Genomic DNA, 22929 nt, shown 5'->3' with positions numbered 1-22929 from the left:
TACATAGGGAAAAATGACCATCATAATGACCATAATAAGAGAAAAAAGAGCTTATATGGAAAGATTTAATGTTCATTATTCCTGCGTGCTGTTTGTCAAGAGTGATATGGTAGAGAAATAGCTTGAAGATGGTTTGATGAACTCTCTGTGGCTCTTAATTGTGAACTGCATAGTAATCGTGTAGATGTAGATGTCAGCATGGCCATTCATGGATGGAGCTAGCAAGACTGCTAAATCACTTGCTGGGCATGTCAGCCTCTGTTAGTGAAACTTGCCACAGTGTATGATGATGCTTGATGTATAGGTGTATCCACCAGCATGGAAATGTGGGCAGCCATGCTGCCTGTGTCTCATTCTGCTTCCCTCCAGGGCAGGAGTTGGCAGCTGCTGCAATGGATAACCCATCAGTGCAGAAGTACCAAGTCTCAAGTAGGAGATCTGGGCAGTACCAGAAGGTGCTGCAGTGGATGCCTGAACATGTAGCAGATATACACTGTCCCATGTTACTTGGTTGACTGGTGTGGCTGTCACATTCCTGATTATTCATTATTATTATTATTAATGGGTCACTTGTTGTGCCGAGGCACTGTTTCCAGTTGCACTTGATACAACAAATCTGTGGCCTAGGAGTGTGGAAACTGCTTGCCTCACCCTGGAAGAGCTCCATTTTATCCCTACTTTCCATTATTGTGGTGCTTGTCCTAGTACACCTTATATTATCTAAACAGCCCCAATGCTGCAGCCAGCACAGTAGCGCTTGCTAGCTGCATTCCACTACTGTGGCTGAAATCCTAGTTTCTGCAGTACCACCCAAAAAATAGTAGTGCTGTTACAATACTTATATATTGTGTAATTTATTGTCCAAAAATGTGTTTCAACATTACAATGAATATCACATAAAGGGAAAAGAATGAACCCCCCCACCCATCTTTTTTCTCCAAAATAATCCAAATGGAATTCTTTCCTTTGTTTTTTTTGTTTTTGTAACAAATAATAGTTTTTAATTTTTTCTTGAGATATTAAAAGAAACCATTGAAATTTCAATGTTCCTGAATGAATTACCATTGACCTAACTGTAATTTTGAGTGATTAAACTCATAGAAGGAACAGGCTCAGGTAACAGTATTTTAAAAAAATTAAGTTAACAAATGAACAAAAATCTTGGTAATTTCATTTTTCCCAATGATTATCCACACTTTGAGAATTATTTTGCAAAAAAAATAAGATTTTTGCTCTCCCTTTATGTGAAATCAATGTGATGGTGATCCTTTTTATTTATTTATTTTTCATAAAAAGGTAATACGCGTGGCGTCTGTTCTTTTGGACATGTCTGAAGAATAGACACCCTGCAGAATATACAAATGTGATACATTTATGTCAATTGAAGGTGGAGGGGGAAGAAAGGAAAGGAAAGGGAAGGAACTATTGAGTTTCTGCTGAAGTGAAACATTATGCGGGTTCAGTGATGACGAGTGAAAATGTGTGCTGGACCAGGATTCGAACCTGGGATCTACAGCTTACTAGGTGTTAGCCTCTATGCCACCCATACACAGTGTGACAATTGGCAGAGTATCTCGGTATGCCCCTCGACCATCCAACATTCCCATGTACGAGGGGCGATTGAAAAGTCCGTGCAAAAATAAATACTACTTACATGTTTGGAGTAAACTATTTTTATTTTTTAATATAGTCTCCTTTGCGACTTATACACTTCATCCAACACTGTTCTAATTTGGTTATACCTTCTGAATTATAGGAATTGTCCAAATCTGCAAAATAGCTATTAGTTGCTGCAATCACCTCCTCGTTTGAATAAAATCTTTGTCCCACCACCCATTTCTTCAAATTGTGGAACAACTAGTAGTTTGAGGGAGCCAAGTCTGGAGAATAGGGGGCATGTGAAACGAGTTGGAATCCTATTTCCATTAATTTTGCGACCAAAACTGTTGAGTTGTGTGCTGGTGCATTGTCGTGATGGAAAAGGACTTTATTACGGTCCAATTGCCGGTGTTTTTCTTGCAGCTCAGTTTTCAAACGGTCCAATAATGATGAATAATATTCACCTGTAATAGTTTTACACTTTTCCTGATAGTTGATGAGAATTATGCCTTTCGAATCCCAAAAGACAGTCGCCATAACCTTTCCAGCCGAAGGAATGGTCTTCACCTTTTTGGTGCAGATTCTCCCTTGGTAACCTATTGTTTAGATTGTTGTTTGGTCTCAGGAGTATAGTAATGTATCCATGTTTCATCCACAGTGATGAAACGATGCTTAATGTCCTGTGGATTTTTCCTGAATAGCTGCAAACCATCCTTGCAACATTTCACACGATTCCATTTTTGGTCAAGGGTGAGCGATCGTGGAACCCATCTTGCGGATAGCTTTCTCATGTCCTAGTGTTTATGCAAAATATTATGTACCCATTTATTCGAGATGCCCACAGCACTAGCAATCTCACGCACCTTAACTCTTCTACCATCCATCACCATATCATGGATTTTATCAATGATTTCTGGAATCATAGTCTCCATAGGGCATCCAGAACGTCCAGCATCACTTGTGCCCATGTGGCTACTCTGAAAATTTTGAAACCACTTATAAACTGTTCTAATGGAAGGTGCAGAGTCACTATAATGTTTATCAAGCTTCTCTTTAGTCTCCTGAGGCGTTTTGCCTTTCATAAAGTAATGTTTAATCACCACACGAAATTCTTTTTTGTCCATTTTTTGACAATCAATTGACTTCCTTGATTCACACGAATGCCAAACACAAAGAAATAGACCAATATGGCTGAATCTTGGTGTGCTTTCTTTCCAAAGATGCTACTAACTAAACATGGCCTTGATAGATGCCAGTGGTGCCATCTTTCAGACTTTGCATGGACTTTTCAAACGCCCCTCGTAGCATCACCCATCTGCAGTCCCAATCCATGTCCTCCATGCTCGCTATTTCTAGATTCCCACAGGAGACCGAATGTAATTGTGCATTGGCACTGAAGGTTGTGAATTCATTACCCATCAAGGCAAATCAATTATATGAATACATGGTGGTCGCTGTTTTGGACATGTCAGAAAGAACAGGCACCCCGAATTCATATAATTGATTCACACTGATGGCAATCTTCAGTTGTTGTTGTTGTTGTGGTCTTCAGTCCTGAGACTGGTTTGATGCAGCTCTCCATGCTACTCTATCCTGTGCAAGCTTCTTCATCTCCCACTACCTACTGCAACCTACATCCTTCTGAATCTGCTTAGTGTATTCATCTCTTGGTCTCCCCCTACGATTTTTACCCTCCACGCTGCCCTCCAATACTAAATTGGTGATCCCTTGATGCCTCAGAACATGTCCTACCAACCGATCCCTTCTTCTGGTCAAGTTGTGCCACAAACTTCTCTTCTCCCCAATCCTATTCAATACTTCCTCATTAGTTATGTGATCTACCCATCTAATCTTCAGCATTCTTCTGTACCACCACATTTCGAAAGCTTCTATTCTCTTCTTGTCCAAACTATTTACCGTCCATGTTTCACTTCCATACATGGCTACACTCCATACAAATACTTTCAGAAATGACTTCCTGACACTTAAATCTATACTCGATGTTAACAAATTTCTCTCCTTCAGAAACGCTTTCCTTCCCATTGCCAGTCTACATTTTATATCCTCTCTACTTTGACCATCATCAGTTATTTTGCTCCCCAAATAGCAAAACTCCTTTACTACTTTAAGTGTCTCGTTTCCTAATCTAATTCCCGCAGCACCACCCGATTTAATTCGACTACAGCCCATTATCCTTGTTTAGCTTTTGTTGATGTTCATCTTATATCCTCCTTTTAAGACACTGTCCATTCTGTTCAGCTGCTCTTCCAGGTGCTTTGCTGTCTCTGACAGAATTACAATGTCATCGGTGAACCTCAAAGTTTTTATTTCTTCTCCATGGATTTTAATACCTACCCCAAATTTTTCTTTTGTTTCCTTTGCTGCTTGCTCAATATACAGATTGAACAACATCGGGGAGAGGCTACAACCCTGTCTTACTCCCTTCCCAACCACTGCTTCCCTTTCATGTCCCTCGACTCTTATAACTGCCATCTGGTTTCTGTACAAATTGTAAATAGCCTTTTGCTCCCTGTATTTTACCCCTGCCACCTTTAGAATTTGAAAGAGAGTATTCCATTCAACATTGTCAAAAGCTTTCTCTAAGTCTACAAATGCTAGAAACATAGGTTTGCCTTTCCTTAATCTTTCTTCTAAGATAAGTCGTAAGGTCAGTATTGCCTCATGTGTTCCAGTATTTCTATGGAATCCAAACTGATCTTCCCCGAGGTCGGCTTCTACTAGTTTTTCCATTCGTCTGTAAAGAATTCGTGTCAGTATTTTGCAGCTGTGGCTTATTAAACTGATTGTTCGGTAATTTTCACATCTGTCAACATCTGCTTTCTTTGGGATTGGAATTATTATATTCTTCTTGAAGTCTGAGGGTATTTCGCCTGTTTCATACATCTTGCTCACCAGATGGTAGAGTTTTGTCAGGACTGGCTCTCCCAAGGCCGTCAGTAGTTCCAATGGAGTATTGTCTACTCCGGGGGCCTTGTTTCGACTCAGGGCTTTCAGTGCTCTGTCAAACTCTTCACGCAGTATCGTATCTCCCATTTCATCTTCATCTACATCCTCTTCCATTTCCATAATATTGTCCTCAAGTGCATCGCCCTTGTATAGACCCTCTATATAATCCTTCCACCTTTCTGCTTTCCCTTCTTTGCTTAGAACTGGGTTTCCATCTAAGCTCTTGATGTTCATACAAGTGGTTCTCTTATCTCCAAAGGTCTCTTTAATTTTCCTGTAGGCAGTATCTATCTTACCCCTAGTGAGATACGCCTCTACATCCTTACATTTGTCCTCTAGCCATCCCCGCTTAGCCATTTTGCACTTCCTGTCGATCTCATTTTTGAGACGTTTGTATTCCTTTTTGCCTGCTTCATTTACTGCATTTTTATATTTTCTCCTTTCATCAATTAAATTCAATATTTCTTCTGTTACCCAAGGATTTCTAGTAGCCCTCGTCTTTTTACCTACTTGATCCTCTGCTGCCTTCACTACTTCATCCCTCAAAGCTACCCATTCTTCTTCTACTGTATTTCTTTCCCCCATTACTGTCAATTGTTCCCTTATGCTCTCCCTGAAACTCTGTACAACCTCTGGTTCTTTCAGTTTATCCAGGTCCCATCTCCTTAAATTCCCACTTTTTTGCAGTTTCTTCAGTTTTAATCTACAGGTCATAACCAATAGATTGTGGTCAGAGTCCACATCTGCCCCTGGAAATGTCTTACAATTTAAAACCTGGTTCCTAAATCTGTGTCTTACCATTATATAATCTATCTGATACCTTTTAGTGTCTCCAGGGTTCTTCCATGTATACAACCTTCTATCATGATTCTTAAACCAAGTGTTAGCTATGATTAAGTTGTGCTCTGTGCAAAATTCTACCAGGCAGCTTCCTCTTTCATTTCTTAGCCCCAATCCATATTCACCTACTACGTTCCCTTCTCTCCCTTTTCCTACACTCGAATTCCAGTCACCAATGACTATTAAATTTTCGTCTCCCTTCACTGTCTGAATAATTTCTTTTATTTCGTCATACATTTCTTCAATTTCTTCATCATCTTCAGAGCTAGTTGGCATATAAACTTGTACTACTGTAGTAGGTGTGGGGTTAGTATCTATCTTGGCCACAATAATGCGTTCACTATGCTGTTTGTAGTAGCTTACCCGCATTCCCATTTTCCTATTCATTATTAAACCTACTCCTGCATTACCCCTATTTGACTTTGTGTTTATAACCCTGTAGTCACCTGACCAGAAGTCTTGTTCCTCCTGCCACCGAACTTCACTAATTCCCACTATATCTAACTTTAACCTATCCATTTCCCTTTTTAAATTTTCTAACCTACCTGCCCGATTAAGGGATCTGACATTCCACGCTCCGATCCGTAGAACGCCAGTTTTCTTTCTGCTGATAACGACATCCTCTTGAGTAGTCCCCGCCCGGAGATCCGAATGGGGGACTATTTTACCTCCGGAATATTTTACCCAAGAGGACGCCATCATCATTTAATCATACAGTAAAGCTGCATGCCCTCGGAAAAAATTACGGCCGTAGTTTCCCCTTGCTTTCAGCCGTTCGCAGTACCAACACAGCAAGGCCGTTTTGGCTATTGTTACAAGGCCAGATCAGTCAATCATCCAGACTGTTGCCCTTGCAACTACTGAAAAGGCTGCTGCCCCTCTTCAGGAACCACACGTTTGTCTGGCCTCTCAACAGATACCCCTCCATTGTGGTTGTACCTACAGTACGGCTATCTGCATCGCTGAGGCACGCAAGCCTCCCCACCAATGGCAAGGTCCATGGTTCATGGGGGGGTTACAGCGTCGTGTACCCGCAGGGTCATCAGATAGAAATCAGATTTTCCATAGACTGCGTGTTAACTACCAATAATAATCTTCAGTGTGAATGCAAATTCACAAGGATAAGTGATGCTAGGTAGGAATGTGAATCAGCTGGGGAGCATGTCAAGATAGTCCACACATTTGCAATAAACACTGTGTCCAGATGATGCAGTGGTTAATGCGACTGCCTAGTAAGCTGGAAATCCCGGGTTCGAATCATGGCATGGCACATGTTTTCACTCACTGTTGCTGATTCCGCGTAAAGTCCTGATGCAGCTGATATCAATGATTCCTTTCCTTTCTTTTTCCCCTCTCTAACTTCAATTTTCATAAAATAAAAAGCACATGGATGAATTTTTTTCTATCTTGATGGTTGTATGCAAAGTTGTAAGATATTTTATCCTACAATCAATATATTATAGAGTATAGAAACTCCAGATTTCACATTGTTCAGATGGTGACTAAAAATCTTTTTCTGTGTTCAGAATGTTAGCAAGTGTGATTTTGTGCAATCACAATCGTAAAAACAACAATACTTTCAATATTTGAAGTGCCATAAAATTGAAACAGACAGAGATAAAATTCTAAAACTTGGTATGGTTGCTTATCTCCATAGGGAGAACAAATAAGCCAAATTTCATCCAAATCTTAGATCATAGATGAGGTGCCTTCCATGACCTGACATGGAATAACCCAACAGCTGTTCGCCTACTTTGAGAAATTCATTTTGTTCCCTTGCCTAATTGTTGTCTTGTCTTCCCTTTTACGGAACATAACCAACTTCCATTTAAATTTATCTACAGATTTTTGGCTTGTCTGATTCAGTGTGAGACTATTGGAAATGCAAGATACATTATTGTTTTTAATGTTCATACTACATGAACATGAATTTTTGGGACATATTTTCATTTGATGTACTTCACGCACACAGGACTGCTTTTCTCATATTACTGTATCATTTTCTCCTTCATAAACAATAGTTTGGGCTGATGCCTACAGTTCACTTGTAGCAATATATGATAGAAGCATTTGAAATGTTGGATTGTTGCCTAGTACAGAAAGTCTCCTGGTTTGTTGATTGTCTTCTGTCATGCCTATATCATAAGGGCTTGAAACAATGGAGCACTACTCTAGAAAAGGTCACATAGTGTCGTATAAATGGATCATTTGATGTACTTCACGCACACAGGACTGCTTTTCTCATATTACTGTATCATTTTCTCCTTCATAAACAATAGTTTGGGCTGATGCCTACAGTTCACTTGTAGCAATATATGATAGAAGCATTTGAAATGTTGGATTGTTGCCTAGTACAGAAAGTCTCCTGGTTTGTTGATTGTCTTCTGTCATGCCTATATCATAAGGGCTTGAAACAATGGAGCACTACTCTAGAAAAGGTCACATAGTGTCGTATAAATGGATCCCAATACATGTGATATACTTACCTAAAAACTTGTCATTTAAGATACCGTATTTTGTAGTATTTTCCTAGAAATATTCAATACTTAAAATACAATTCTTAGATTATTTGATTTGCTATATTGAGTAATAAATAATTTCGATGAAAAGTTTTTAAGCATTTTAGAGTTTCATTTATAATGACAACAGTGTACAGATAAATGTACCATTTTTTATCTCAGACAGTAACTTTGTTCTCCATACATTCTGCAGTGGGATAGTAGAACTTGACTGTTAATATATTAGAGACGAATGCTTTCAGAGACTGAATCTTCCTATTAAATATATTTCTACCTTTTAGATGATTTCTAATTTTTAGATGCTTGTGCTTCTGTGTCTGGATATAAAGTTTTTAATGGTGTGAGAGTAATCTGAAATTTTCTGTGTAGTGAAAGTTGTAGTTGTGTTTGAAATGGAAAATTTTGAGTGTGTGGCTGTCATTGTATAAGAAAATAAAGTTATAATATGTGTAATGAAGGCACTGTTGGCATTTTTAAATAAAATAGCACAAGCCTCTCTTGAGTTTCCACTGCTCAATGAATGTGTTTTTTTTTTCTGCATCATTAATAGCCTTGTGATGTCAGATGAGTTTGCCTAGAAAATTATATTCTCGAGTAACTGACTCAAAGTATCTGTGTTATATAATCTTTTTGGCACCCGTAAGATCATATACACTTTGTAAAGTGTAAATAATTTGATTTATTTGATAAACAACCTATATCTGCTTTCTAATTAATATATTTATTGAGATGTTTGCCTAGGAACTTCGACTTGCTTGCTTCAGTCATTTCCTGGTCATTCCAAGTTATTCTTATGTCTATCATTTTTGGCAGTTTAGTTGTAAACAGCCTTTGTAATATTCAGTTTTACACTATTTTGATGAAAGCAGGCTTCAAGGTCCTTTAAGATATTTTGCAGACTATCTGAAATTTTCTCCTAGGACATCATTTTTAGTTAAGACTGATGTGTCATCTTTGATTACAGCTGCTGAGATCTACTTTGGATATTCTTTTGGTGTGATCCAGGAGCTCTCATCTGCAGACTCTCAAATCTAAAACTCCTGTGAATATAATTATCTTGTAGTCATTATTTGTCCATAGTTGCAAGTTCATGGCTTCATATACTATTTGAGGTGATTTTAAAATTATAAATAACAAACAACAATTTTAAACAATGGAAAACTCAGGATGGAATAATGACATTATTATGAAAAGATTGGGTTGCTACTCACCATATAGAGGAGACACTGAGTCACAGCCAGGCACAGCAAAAAGACTGCTATACATTTGAGCTTTTGGTCAAAAAGCCTTCTTCAGAAGTAGAAAACACACACACACATTCACACAAACACAAATCATAGACACATGAGCACTGTCTCTGGCCATGGAGATCAGACTGCACACAGTAACTGCACCTGATGTGACATACACAAAAATTTTGTGTGATGTTTGTTTATTAGTATTCATCACAAAAGAAAATCATATTTCTCCAGTTCAGAATTTTTTTGTTTGTGTTACCACCATAGTGTTTATTAAAGTCAAATCATATGAAACTGTCACTTCTGTCACTCTGCTAGTAACTGGCCTAACTAACTGAAAACTGTTCATAACTGTCCACTTTCAGTAACTTATGTTTTGATTTCAAAGAGGGGAGAGTATCAGCCCACTTGATTTAACATAGCACACTGAAGAATGAAAATTTTGGTATAGTATTAGCTAAGCGCAAAAATTTTCATGAAAAAGACCCAGAAATTGTCTTACTTATAAATGGTAATAAAGCCCACATAGTGCGAGGAACAGAAATCTGGCTGAAACAAGGTGCTAATAACAATGCAATTCTTAATTCTGGTTGGAATGTATATCCCAAATACAGGCTGAATTCAAGTGGTGGAGGTGTTTTTATTGCCATAAATAATGCAATAATATCCAGTGGGGTTAATATGCATTCTGTAAAAGAAATCATATGGGTGAAAATACATATTAAAATTTGATCAAATAAGATAATGCAGGGTGACAAATATTGAACTATATGAAATAAAATCATCATAACTTCTGAAGAGTTTGCATTAGGACATTCAAACTACATTCTTGGCCATGGCGCATGATGGGAATTAGTATCCTCATGCACACATGCCTTGATATTGTCGGCCATTTGCACATGAAGATGTCATGGTGCAGTGTGCCTGAGTGTATAGCACTTTTGAAGGCCTACTATGCGAGCAATAACAGCCTAACTGTGGCTCAAAGGAAGTCCGCAGCCGAATCAAAGCTGAAGGCAACCAGCCCAAGTGTGCTAACAATCAAGAATTTGATTCACAAGTTTGAGAGAACGTGTAGTGTTTGTGATGACATTGTTGGCAATATCAGTTGTCCAAAAATTATGAAAATGCCTGGAATCTATGAGAAGACAGCCATCATGTTTCAAACCAGCCCCAGGAAATCGATCAGACTAGCTGTACAGTAGGGGGAATCTACTGGGAGACACTGGGCCAAATTGTTGTTGAAGACCTGCACCTCTTCCTATTCAAAATTCAAACCTATCAGCCATTAAGTCCCAGGGCCATGGAACAGTGATTGTGTTGCAGCAACACTGCTGCCCAGGTATTGATGAACAGGACTTTGATGTGAATATGGTTTCGTTTAGCGAGGAAGCCCAATAATCGGTGTGATATTCCTTGATGGCACAGTGACTGCTAAATGTTACGTGAAGGTTTTGAAGATTATTTCATCCTCATTATCCAAAGTTAACTTGATTTCGATGAGATGTGGTTAATGCCAGATGGATCTCAACCCCATCAAAGCAGAGGAGTGTTTCATGTCCTGGAGGAGCACTTTGGGGACCGCATTCTGGCTCTGGGATACCCAGACACCACTGGCATGGGCATCCAAATTCTCCCAATCCAAACATGTGACTCCTTTTTGTGGAGTTATATTAAAGACAAGGTGTACAGCAATACCCCAAAACCACTGCTGAGCTGAAAACAGCCATTCAGGAAGACAGCATCGATATTCTGACACTACAGCGTAACATGCAAAATTTCTCTATTCATCTGTGACACATCATCGCCAAGGATGACAGGCATGTCAAACATGTTGAACTGAATTGAATTTTATTTGATCCTGTAAGATTACATTGTGTACAGCAAATGTACGTGTAATATAGGACATGTCAAAGTATTAACATTCTTTATCACTTATTTTTCTACACCTTTAGCTTACATCACTGATAATGAGTAACAATATATACAAATTTAATGGCATAAGTATTCTGCAACACTGTAAAACTCTTTTTCAATGAGATAGTCTTTAAGTTTCTTTGGAAAGTCATTATGAAGTAAACTATCTTGCAGGTTTTTGCGCAGACTTCTTAGTAGTCTGATACCAGAGTACTGGGGTCCTTTTTCTAGCACTGCCAGTCGGTGGGGTATGCTCCGTACTTCATTCTTCTTTCTTGTATTGTGGGTGTGTACACTAGCATTTGTAATCCAGTCCTCACTACCTTTTGTGATGAACATTATTGTTTTGTATATATACAATGATGAAAAAGTTAAGACACCTAAATTCTTGAAACAGTTTCTGCATGTTTCAGAGGTCTTTCTTCTTAAAATGGTCTTAATTGCTTTTTTTTTTTGTAATGTGAACACTCGTTTTGTCTCTTGTTTGTTTGAGTTTCCCCACACAGTCACTCCATACTGTAAGTATGGTTCGAAAAGTCCATGATACACTGTACACAGAAGGTTCTTGTCTGAATACTGTGATAGCTGCATCATTAAGAATATGACAGAGCTCAGTTTCTTACAGGCATTATTAATATGTTTTTTTTCCATTTCAGGTCATTATCCACAAGAATACCTAAGAATCTAGCAGATTCTACTTCTTCCAGCCTTGTTCCATCAACCTCTAAATCCATGTCTACAGCCTTTTCCTTGTTTTTAAACACTGCATACATAGTCTTTTTTAGATTTATAACCAGTTCATTTTCCAACAGCCATTGAGCTGTGACATTTGCAGATATGTATGCTCTTTCTCAAGCTGTTCCATATTTTGGTCACTATTTAGTATTGTCATGTCATCAGCATACAATATTTTCTTTTCTTCCTCCTCAACACCTATATCATTAACAAATACATTAAATAACAATGGCTCCATTACTGAACCCTGCGGCACTCCATATTTGATGGATTTGGTTTCTGATTGGTACGACTTTCCTAATGATAACATACTGCTTGTGGTTGCACAAGTATGATTTTATCCATTCACCTGGTTGCCCCAAATGCCATAGTTGCTTAATTTTTGTATCAGCATTTCGTGGTCAATGGTGTCAAATGCCTTTGAAAGATCCAGAAACATTGCAGAGACAACCTTTTTCTCATCTAAGGAATGTAAAATGTATTCTTTTAGACTGACAATTGCTGATTCTGTAGATTTACCCTTTCTGAAACCATGTTGTGAGGACATGAGAATGTTGCCTTGTTTTTTGAGTTCGCTATAGTGGTGTCAATTGCTCTTGCTTTCGCTTCTCTTATTGTTTTTTTATACTTCTTTTTTAACATTTTATATTTTTCGGCTTCGCCCATCCGTCTCACATCCTGAAGCTTCCTTCGCTGTTCTAGTATTTCACTGGTAATCCACTGTGTTTGATCTTGCTGCCTTTCTTGTCTCTTTACTTTTGGAAATGCTACATTAAAATGATACTTAATTGTTGAAATAAATGCATCATATTTTTCATTTACACCCTGGACCCTGTAGGGTTTCATTCCAGGTTTCCTTACTTAACATTGTTCTAAAGATGTTGATATTTTGTTCACTGATGATCCTAATTTCTTTGGTTGTTTGTTTTGGTTCTGATACTGTGTCATTACTTCTGCAAAAGCTGATTAGTTGTCCATGATGATCAGATATTTCTGTCTGAACTACATGTGACTCATAGTTACACATATTAGTAATTATGTTGTCAATAATTGTCTCACTTTGTGAAGTCACTCTTGTTGGTGCAGTTATTGTCACTTTCATGTTATGCTGTATTAACAATTCTTCAAAATCCTGTCTTATTTTTGTGTCTTTTCCCATGTCAATGTTGAAGTCTCCACATATAATAAGATTTCTCTTCATATTCATTCTCAATAAGCTAGCAACTGCTTTTAGAAAGATGCTAATATTGCCACATGGTGACCTGTACACACAAAACACTCTAAAATCCTCTGCCACTATACCAATAACTTCAAAGCCTTTTTCTCTAGCTATGGGAAATGTAGCAGCTTCACTGTTTACATTCTTTGATAGAGTACCTGTTTTAATATATATACAAACGCCACCACCCTTATATTTAGATCTGCAGAAGTAACTAGCTAGTTTGTAGTCCTTTATTGCCACAGTGTGTATTTTACTTTCAGTTAGTCCATGTTCACTTATGCATAATATGTCTGGTCTTACTTCACTCAGGAGTACTTCTGCTTCTAATTTTTTGTTACCAAAGTATTGAATATTTTGATGAAGTACTTTCATGTAATTTTTCTTTTGTTGGTTTACATGTTGTGAGCTGTATTCTGGGGCAAATTCTTTAGTATCGTCTTTTTTTGTATGGTGCTTATATTTTTCTTTTCCAGCTGGAATGTGTGATTTTTCATCCCCTTCAGGCCATATTAGTTTCCCTTGCATCTAATGATTTTGCAGACATCTGCAAACATTCTGCTGAACGTTACAGACCCCAGTCTATTTAAATGCAAGCCATCCTTCGCTAGCGAGTTTTCACATAGGAATTTGTTTGGGTCTATAAAAATTGCCCCAAGACGTTCACATTGTTCTTTAAGAGCACAGTTTATTTTGGCGATATATTTTTCACTCACCGACCTTCTGTTTATGATTCCGCTAAGTATCAGACGAGATCTTGCATACATATTTCTTGCAGAACGAATCATGTTTCTTGTTTCGCTTGCCATTTCTTCCTCACTGCTGCTCCTTAACGAATTCGTTCCAACATAAAACGCCCCATTATAGTTATGTCTGGTTTCAGAATCTGGTTCTGTAGTATCTTGTCTTGCATTTACCATATTTTTAAAATGTTTACCGAGTTGATGCGTTCTAATACCAGGTCGTACGTCGATCTTGCAATTGGGGACAGCGATATTCTTCAGCAGCGAATCGCCAATTATTAAAAAGTCATTTTCCTTTTGTTGCGTATCTGTCGCCTTGTTTTTCCTTTTGCTGTATGTCACCACCTTCCATTTATATTTATCTTCCGGTTTTTGGCTTACTGAGTTTACCGAGACATCAACGGGAACACTTGTAATGTTGTTTTTAAAGTACGATCGGTCACTCGTATTTTCGCGATCTTGTTGCTTTTCCGTTTGATGGCTTTTACGCACACAGAACTTCTTTTCTTGTATTAATGTATCGTTTTCTTTCTTGATGGTCGAAAGTTTGGTTTTTAATGCCTCAATGTCACTTCGTAGTAATTTTATAATTTCGTTTTTGCATCAACTGCACTTACAAGATCGGCCGTTTTGTCACGTAAACAACCGTGACATGTCCACGGAAAATCATCGCTGATGAACTTTAGATTTACTTTCGCACACTTTTCGTGTAACCAGAAGTTGCATTTGATACACAGAATACCCTTCATCACACGCTTTTTACATTCTGTACGCGAAGAACTGTTCATTTTTTGCCTTTTTAGCGAGAGAGAAGCGTCACTACACTTTCCTATTGGCGCCATCTTACATCCCAAGATCTGCAGTTGCATTTATATTTTGAATAAAGTGTGTGCACATGTAGTTTGTAATGAAATTACTTTATTTTTTATTTTTATTATTATTTTTTTCTTCTTCATGTAGTTCAATAATTGTCACCATGTAAGATGCATATGTTCCTCCTTTCCCAGGAACAGTAGTGACAGAACAGTTGAGACTCAATTTGGAGATGGTTTTACATAAATTTTCTAGTCATTGTGTCATATTACAGGGAAATTTAAACTTACCAATTACAGACTGGAAGACATAAATGATTATAGTAAGTAGTTGGGAGAGGGAATCATTGAAATCATTCTAAATGCCTTCTCTGAAAATTACTATGAGTCAGTTATTCAGAGAACTGACTCATGTAGGTAACATCTTAGATCTCTTGACTACAAACAGGCCTGAACTTTTTGACTCATGTAATGTAGAACAGGTGATCAGCGACAAACAGAGCATAGTGTGTCATGCTTAATTTAATGGAGAGAAATCTTAAAATTCTAAAGTAACTTTGAGCATGTTCCAAGGGAGTGTCATTAGAAAAAGCAATTGAAGATATTGTTAAGGGTATCTTTCAAAGAATTATTAAGTGGTTTTCAGGAAATTGACTCTCCCTTAATTTTGAAATAAAACTCACTATATCCAGTTCTGTACACCAAATAGAGTCATACCAACAACTGATGTAGCATATGAACAGGGCTCAGTTAACAGGGTAGATTTCTCCAAATTTTTGGGTGTTCACATTGATGACAACTTGAACTGGAAGAAGCATATTACTAAGCTTCTCAAACAACTAAGTTCAGCTTCTTTCGCTCTTCGTATAATCGCTAGTCTTGGTAATAAACAGATAATCCTCGTAACGTACTTTGTATATTTCCACTCAATAATGTTTAATGGAATAGTTTTTTGTGGTTACTCACCACTTAGACATAAAATATTTATTGCACAAAAGAGAGCAGTGAGAATAATTAGTGGTGTTCACCCAAGGATGTCATGTAGGCACCTTTTCAAGGAGTTACATATTTTAACTGCAACGTCAGAGTACATATGTTCGCTAATGAAATTCGTTACAAATAACCCATCTCAAATTGTGAAGAAAAGTGATGCTCATATGTACAACACTATAGGGAAAAATAACCTTTCCCATCCGTTATTGAAGCTGTCAGTTGCTCAAAAAGGAGTACATTATTCAGCAACAAAATTCTTTGATCATTTGCCCAACAACATAAAGTGTCTGGCAGGTAGCAGATCAAGTTTTAGATCTAGCTTAAAATCATTTCTTTTGGACAGCTTCTTCCGCTCCATGTATGAGTTTCTGTTTCAGAAATGATAAAAAAGGTACCTCTAATTGTAGTTGCATGTGTAGAACTAAAAATTTCAGCAGATGTTGTAAGTATTCCATTAATTCCTTGTCTGAAAACTTTTCAGTATCTGTCCATGACTCATATACAACAAATCACTATAGGTAAAGCTTCAACATACATTGAAGCATCACACTCCTGTGACATGCAGCACACCTGAACAGTTCCAGTAGTCTCAGGCTACATAAATGTGTAAATCACCCAAGAGCGGTGCCAGAGTTTTAGATATACTAACTAAACTAAACTCCGTGCGAACAGGCCATGAAAGTCCAACAGTACAGACCGGTCGCCGTATCATCCTCAGCTCACAGGCATCACTGGATGCAGATGTGAAGGGGAATGTGGCCAGCACACTGCTCTCCCGGGCATATGTCAGTTTACGAGACCAGAGCCGCTGCTTCTCAGTCAAGTAGCTCCACAGTTTGCCTCACAAGGGCTGAGTGCATCTCGCTTGCCAATAGTGCTTGGCAGACTGGATGGCCACCCATCCAAGTGTTAGCCCAGCCTGACAGCACTTAACTTCGGTGATCTGATGGGAACTGGTGTGACCAGTGTGGCAAGGCCATTGACATTTTAGATATACAGTGAGAAAAAGAGCAATGAATGTAGTTACAGGTCTTTAATTTCTGCCAAACAGTCTCTGTTAAAACAAATTAAAGTCACAGAACTTATGAAAAAATATTGTTATTATATAGACAAGATTTCAAAATGTTTGTACGAGGTATGTTCTGAAAATTCCAGAACATTCATATTTCATGCTGATGGTGTGTTGGAGCATAATGTGGTCTGCATTCCTGACATGCCCGTGTTTAATGTGTAACTTCTGGAAGTTTGATTGTTGTATGTCTGTTAGTTATTGTTCAATGCTGTATTCAGTAGAACATTGTGTCACACAGTTTGCAAATTTTGAGATGATAGAGTTAGAGGAGCAACGTGTCTCCACAGGGAAATGTTTGCAGAGACACACCAAATGATGCAGGAAGTCTATGGTGACGGGTGCTTAAACCATACTTGGTGTTATGAATGGTCCACATGGAAGTTAAAGATGCCACTTGTTCATCTACCAATTATGCTCATCCAAGGAACATCAATGAAATTGTGTATGCCAATCAAAGACTGACTGTCCAAGATATTGCAGAAGAATGTAATATTTCAGTTGGATCATATTATGAAATCGTGTCGAAGCATCTTGGAATGCATCAAGTTGCCGCCAAGTTCATTCCATGGCTCACGAATCAAGACTAGAAAGACATTTGCCTCACAATCTGTAAAGAGTTTTTGGATCACACAAGTGAGAACAAGATTTTCCTTAAGAGAATCATAATCGGTGATGAGATGTGGATCTACAGTTGTGATGTTGATACCAAGGTTCAATCTTCACAGTGGCTTGAGAAAGTCTCTCCAAGACCAAAAAAAGCTCATCAGGTCAGGTCAAATGTCAAAGCTATGCTGATAGTTTTCTTTGACTTTGAGGGATTAGTTCATCATGAATTCGTGCCACAGGGACAAACCATTAATTGATGGTACTACTTGTTGCGATGACTGCAAGAAAACGTGAGAAGGAAACACCCTAAAATGTGGCAAGACAATTCATGGCTCTTGCATCACAATAACACACCCCCATTTTCACTCTTGTTGGTGCGTCACTATTGCACAAAAAAAACAAAATCGCCATACTGCCTCATCTTCTGTACTCTCAAGACCCGGCACTTGCAGACTTTGAAAATCCCATTCAAAGAAGTAGATTTGCAATGATAGATGAGATAAAAAAAAGTTTTTAGGCGGCTACCATGACTGCTTCCGGAAGTGGAAACAGTGTTGAGAGCAGTGTATCAATTGTGGAGGAGAGTATTTTGAAGGAGACCATGCTCAATAAGCAAAAGGTAAGCATAGAAAGATTTTGGGGACAAAGTTCTAGCATTTTTTGAATAGACTCATATTGACTGCTTCTACAGTTCTAGTGTTGCACTGTTTGGAAGAACTGACTGATCATGTGATTGATGACTAACAAGCAGGATTCAGGAAATGTTGATCATGTGCCAAACAGATAGATAACATGGAGATGAAATGAAAGATCTGCCATTCCTTGCCTTCTTTGTGGTCATGAAAGAGGCCTATGGATGTCAACAAACAGACTATTTTTGATACTCTAGAAGATCTCGGAGTGGACATGAAGATCAAAGAATGAATCTATGAATCTGCCAAATGCTGCATCAAAACTGAATGGCCTTGGTGTTTGACAAGGAGATGATTTCAGCCCCCTTTCCCTTTTCCCTACTGTTTAACTTAGTTCTGCACAGTGTTGTAACAGACTTGAAAAAGACATCAAATGTATGTACCTAAGATATTCTGGATACATAATCAACATTAAATGCTCAGCCATTGCTGATGATTTAAAAATTATTGCTAAGATATGGAAGAATTAAATATGCCACAGAAAAATTGCACAGGACATCAACAGAGGCAGGACTCTGGATGTCTTACAAGAAACTATTACACGCAAAATTTGTATAAAAACACCAGAAAAGTTCTACTGAAGAACATTTTACAGCTATCTTTCTTCAGATTCCTCTGAAAGATCATATTTCCACTAAAATAATACAGTAGCTCAAACTTAGGAAGAGCCATTGAACTTCAAAAGACATTTAAAATTATGTGGAACTACTACATCCAGAAAGTAATATTGCACAATATCGACTTGTACATTACAAGACAGTTCTTTTACTGAAAGCAATATATGCTCTAGAGAACATAGCTCTTGGTGTTGCGGAATTGAAAAACAGGGGTGGAAAATTGTTACAAAAATATATGGCCCCACACAATAAACTGACATTTGCATGAAGTGGAGAACATGTGACCTCTACACACTGATAGATTAGCTCACTAATACTGTGCACAAGACAAGCTTGAAATTCTGTGAAGATATTTATTAAAGGACAATACATTCACCAAGAGGCTTACCTTTATTATTAATTCAAAGATGATCAAAATCAGTGGCTTAGAAGAAATTGGATAAGATTTACAAGACATAAACTCAACAAAAGAAATCATAATAAATTTTCTACCCTTTGGAACTCTAGTGACAAATTAGAGATTTATAGAGAGCCTTAAAAAAAACTGACAATAAATGGTTGGAAGATTGGAAGAAAACGCATAGTGAATTCATTATTTTGGATGGATGAGAAGGCAAAAACTATCAAATGAAGTTAAAAGCCCTTTAGGCTGGCAGTAGTAAGAAAAAAAGGAAAAGAAAATATAATGGGATTAGTGACATCTGTCTTCGTAATAATAATATAATATCATAATTCAGTACTGGTACTGATTATGTTTTTAACATAAGTGAATGACTTTCCAATGACTTTAAAACACATTTTAAAAAACTTTGATTGCGTTACTGACGCAACTGCATTATTTGAGGAGATGCTTTAACTGACAAAGTCTCATTTTCTGTTAATTTTACTATGCTAAACTTACTTTGAATATACACAAAAATTAACAGTAGTTAATTATTAATGTATTTGTCATCAATTGCTTCTACTTTTCAATATTTAACTTGACTCATTCCATTTCCTTGAAAGTTCTTCATTAAACTCCTTCATGCAGATGAATCTGCTTTTTCTGAATGTACTATACTGACGCTGATGACAATGTAAAATAAATTATTGTAGGTAAATTCTGTTTTTGAAATATAAAAACAGTGTAGGAGAAAGAAAAGGGCACAGAAAAAGTAATCAAAAATAATCAGGTTGCGGCTGCAGTGATAAATCACTGTGAACTCCCATTCAAAGAAGCAGAACATATCTATATCATTTATGAGTAGCTTGGTGTAGTGTCTCTGATCTTAAAGCAAAATCTTGAAATTCGTTATTTTGTACCCTTTTTCTGCTACCATTGACACCGTGTTATTTATTCCAGTTTCATTATGACATAAATGCATTATTGTTTTTTCTCCCAAATTCAGGAGCTTAGGGAAAAATTTATTTTTAAACTGGTGCCGATGTTGAATCCTGATGGAGTGATTGTTGGGAACAATAGGTGTTCACTTACTGGGCGTGACTTAAATCGTCAATACAGGACTGTGATTAGAGAAACATACCCACCAGTATGGCACACAAAATTAATGATAAGACGGTGAGTGCTTTGACACATATTTAAGGTACGATACTGTCTGCACACACTAATTTGACACTCAGTGAGGTGGCTGATGGCAGCAACCATAAAGGCGCTTCCCATTTATGATCACTCCCATCAACCATCATGCGAAGTATCAATTTGGTTTGTGCGAACAGTATACAAAACTCTTTATTATAATATGTAATTATGTGTATCAAAATATTTTAAATGTACAGCCAGTGGCCTGGTTGTGTAAACTGCCAACAAGGCAACACTTAGTGATTTGTAGCTGTTGATCACTGTAAATTCTGCTGTGATCCTTGCTTCTACTTCTTTGTTTACTGTTGTTGTTGGACTACGTAAATACAATTTAATATTTTTTATACTTTTCACTTGTCACTATTATGTTATGTTTTGAATGGAATATTTCATCAGCAACAGAATATACACATACAATGCTGAACCAAAACATTGTGACTACATTCTTAAATAACATGTTGGTCCATGTTCGCAAAGCACTATAGCAGCAAATCTGCACAAGATAGTTTTTACAAGTCCTTGATAGGTTTCTCAAGGTATGTGGCACCAGATGTCTATGCAGAGGTTGTAAAATTCCCCTAAATTATAAAGCTGTGGTTTGTGGATGTAGAGCAGATGCTCAATAGTATCCCAGATGTGTTCCATTTGGTTCATGTCAGGCAAATCTGGTGATTAATGCATCAACATGAGTTTACTTTCATTCTCCTCAGACCACTGAAATTTGATTATGATCCTGTGACACAGACAATTGTCCTGCTGGAAGATTGTATCCCCACTGAAGAGTACATCAAGCATTAAGGGATGCAGGTATTCAGTAATAGGGCCTATTGCTTGTGTAGTCCGCAGTTGTCATGGTGCCTTTGATTATTACCACAGGTTCCATGGAAGCCCACGTGAATGTCTCTCATGGCATAACACTGCTCCACTCCAGGTTTGTGGCAGTGACATGGTGCATGTTTCAAGCAGCCATTCACTTGGCTGATGCTGATCTGCTCCAGGCTTGTGGCAGTGACATGGTGCATGCTTCAAGCAGCCATTCACTTGGATGATGGTGTTCTGAACACAACCATTGATGTGATCCATCTGAGTGGGTGACACACTTCTGTTGATTCACAGTCTAATCTTGATAATCCCGTGACCACCAAAATCATAAATGATGATGTTGTGGGTCAACATGGGAACAGGTTGTACTTGTTCACTTTGGAACTCATCGTACAATGAAGTGTGCTGATGGTGTTGTTTCCAGGGCTCTCGAGTGTCCAGCCAGATGTGGTAGTTGAAGTCCCACAGCATTTCAGCGAATAACTTTTCCGCCATCATCAGGTGATTCTGATGCCAACAAATCATTTGCGGGCGTTGATCCAGGTCCGCACCCACCCTGGCGTCGCGCCAGGTGGTGGAAGATGCAGAATCCCATGGAGTGTCCTCTGTGGCAGTCATAGAAGGGCCTTGTGTCCGCTTGTGGCGTGACTCTTTGATGGAGTTAAGTAATGGTTGCCATGCCTTGCTTAGTTGAAAACCTGTGTCTCCATTTATGAGACTGTCCATTACGTGAATTTCAATGGCCTCCTTGAAGATGCTGTACTAGTAGAAACTGGTAGGTGCCAGAATCTTGGTCTCTTCATATTTCGCGTTGTGTCCAGTTTCCAAGCAATGTTCTGCCAGTGCCGATTTGGTGGGCTGGTCTAGGCGCGTGTGGCGTTGGTGTTTTTTGCAGCGGTCTTCGACTCTTCGGATTGTTGACCAATGTAGTATTTGCTGCAACCATATGGAATATTATACAGGGTGATTCAAAAAGAATACCACAACTTTAAAAATGTGTATTTAATGAAAGAAACATAATATAACCTTCTGCTATACATCATTACAAAGAGTATTTAAAAAGGTTTTTTTTCACTCAAAAACAAGTTCAGAGATGTTCAATATGGCCCCCTCCAGACACTCGAGCAATATCAACCCGATACTCCAACTCGTTCCACACTCTCTGTAGCATATCAGGCGTAACAGTTTGGATAGCTGCTGTTATTTCTCGTTTCAAATCATCAATGGTGGCTGGGAGAGGTGGCCGAAACACCATATCCTTAACGTACCCCCATAAGAAAAAATCGCAGGGGGCTTCTTGGAGGCCAGTGATGAAGTGCTCTGTCACGGGCTGCCTGGCGGCTGATCCATCGCCTCGGGTAGTTGACTGTTTATACCAACATTTAATACACCACCTATCAGGAGGTTTAGCACCATACGTCGTTCGAAATGCACACTGAACAACTGTCATCGATTCACTTCTGCCATACTCAATAACACAAAAAGCTTTCTGTTGAGTGGTCGCCATATTAGCATCAACTGACGCTGACGCCTAGTCAACAGCGCCTCAAGCGAACAAATGTACAACTAAATGAAACTTTATAGCTCCCTTAATTCGCCGATGGATAGTGCTTAGCTCTGCCTTTTGTCGTTGCAGAGTTTTAAATTCCTAAAGTTGTGGTATTCTTTTTGAATCACCCTGTATATACCCGCTTTCTTGTGGCCAAATCTGTCTTTCACTGTCCCCAATAGGGCCCGTATTTCGGATGGTGGTCGGAAGACTGTGTCAATTTTTTGTTGTTTTAGCAGTCTCCCAATTTCTGATGTCGCGTTGTCTGCATACGGTTGAAAGGCCAGGCTTGTTTCCTCGTCTTTAGACTGTTCTTCATCTGGGTTTCTGCAGTGTTTCCATCGTCTGAGGGCTGTCTGAATCTGTCATTTGCTGTAGAGTTTGAGTTCTTTGTGCAGACTTTGGTCATG

The 22929-nt window shown here is 38.3% G+C and overlaps 1 protein-coding gene across 1 annotated transcript in view; it reads left to right on the top strand.

The window, feature by feature from the left end:
- LOC126174922 (cytosolic carboxypeptidase Nna1-like) overlaps nt 1-22929 on the top strand; it is a 551652-nt gene that overhangs the window by 229931 nt on the left and 298792 nt on the right. Inside the window, exons 9-10 of the mRNA XM_049921363.1 lie at nt 19958-20127; nt 20551-20559. Of these exons, the coding sequence (XP_049777320.1) occupies nt 19958-20127; nt 20551-20559 (179 nt within the window). The remainder of the gene's footprint in view (nt 1-19957; nt 20128-20550; nt 20560-22929) is intronic.

Source organism: Schistocerca cancellata, chromosome 3 (genome assembly GCF_023864275.1).
Source record: "Schistocerca cancellata isolate TAMUIC-IGC-003103 chromosome 3, iqSchCanc2.1, whole genome shotgun sequence".
NCBI classification, from domain to species: domain Eukaryota; kingdom Metazoa; phylum Arthropoda; class Insecta; order Orthoptera; family Acrididae; genus Schistocerca; species Schistocerca cancellata.
This window is presented reverse-complemented; position numbering and strand designations above follow the sequence as displayed.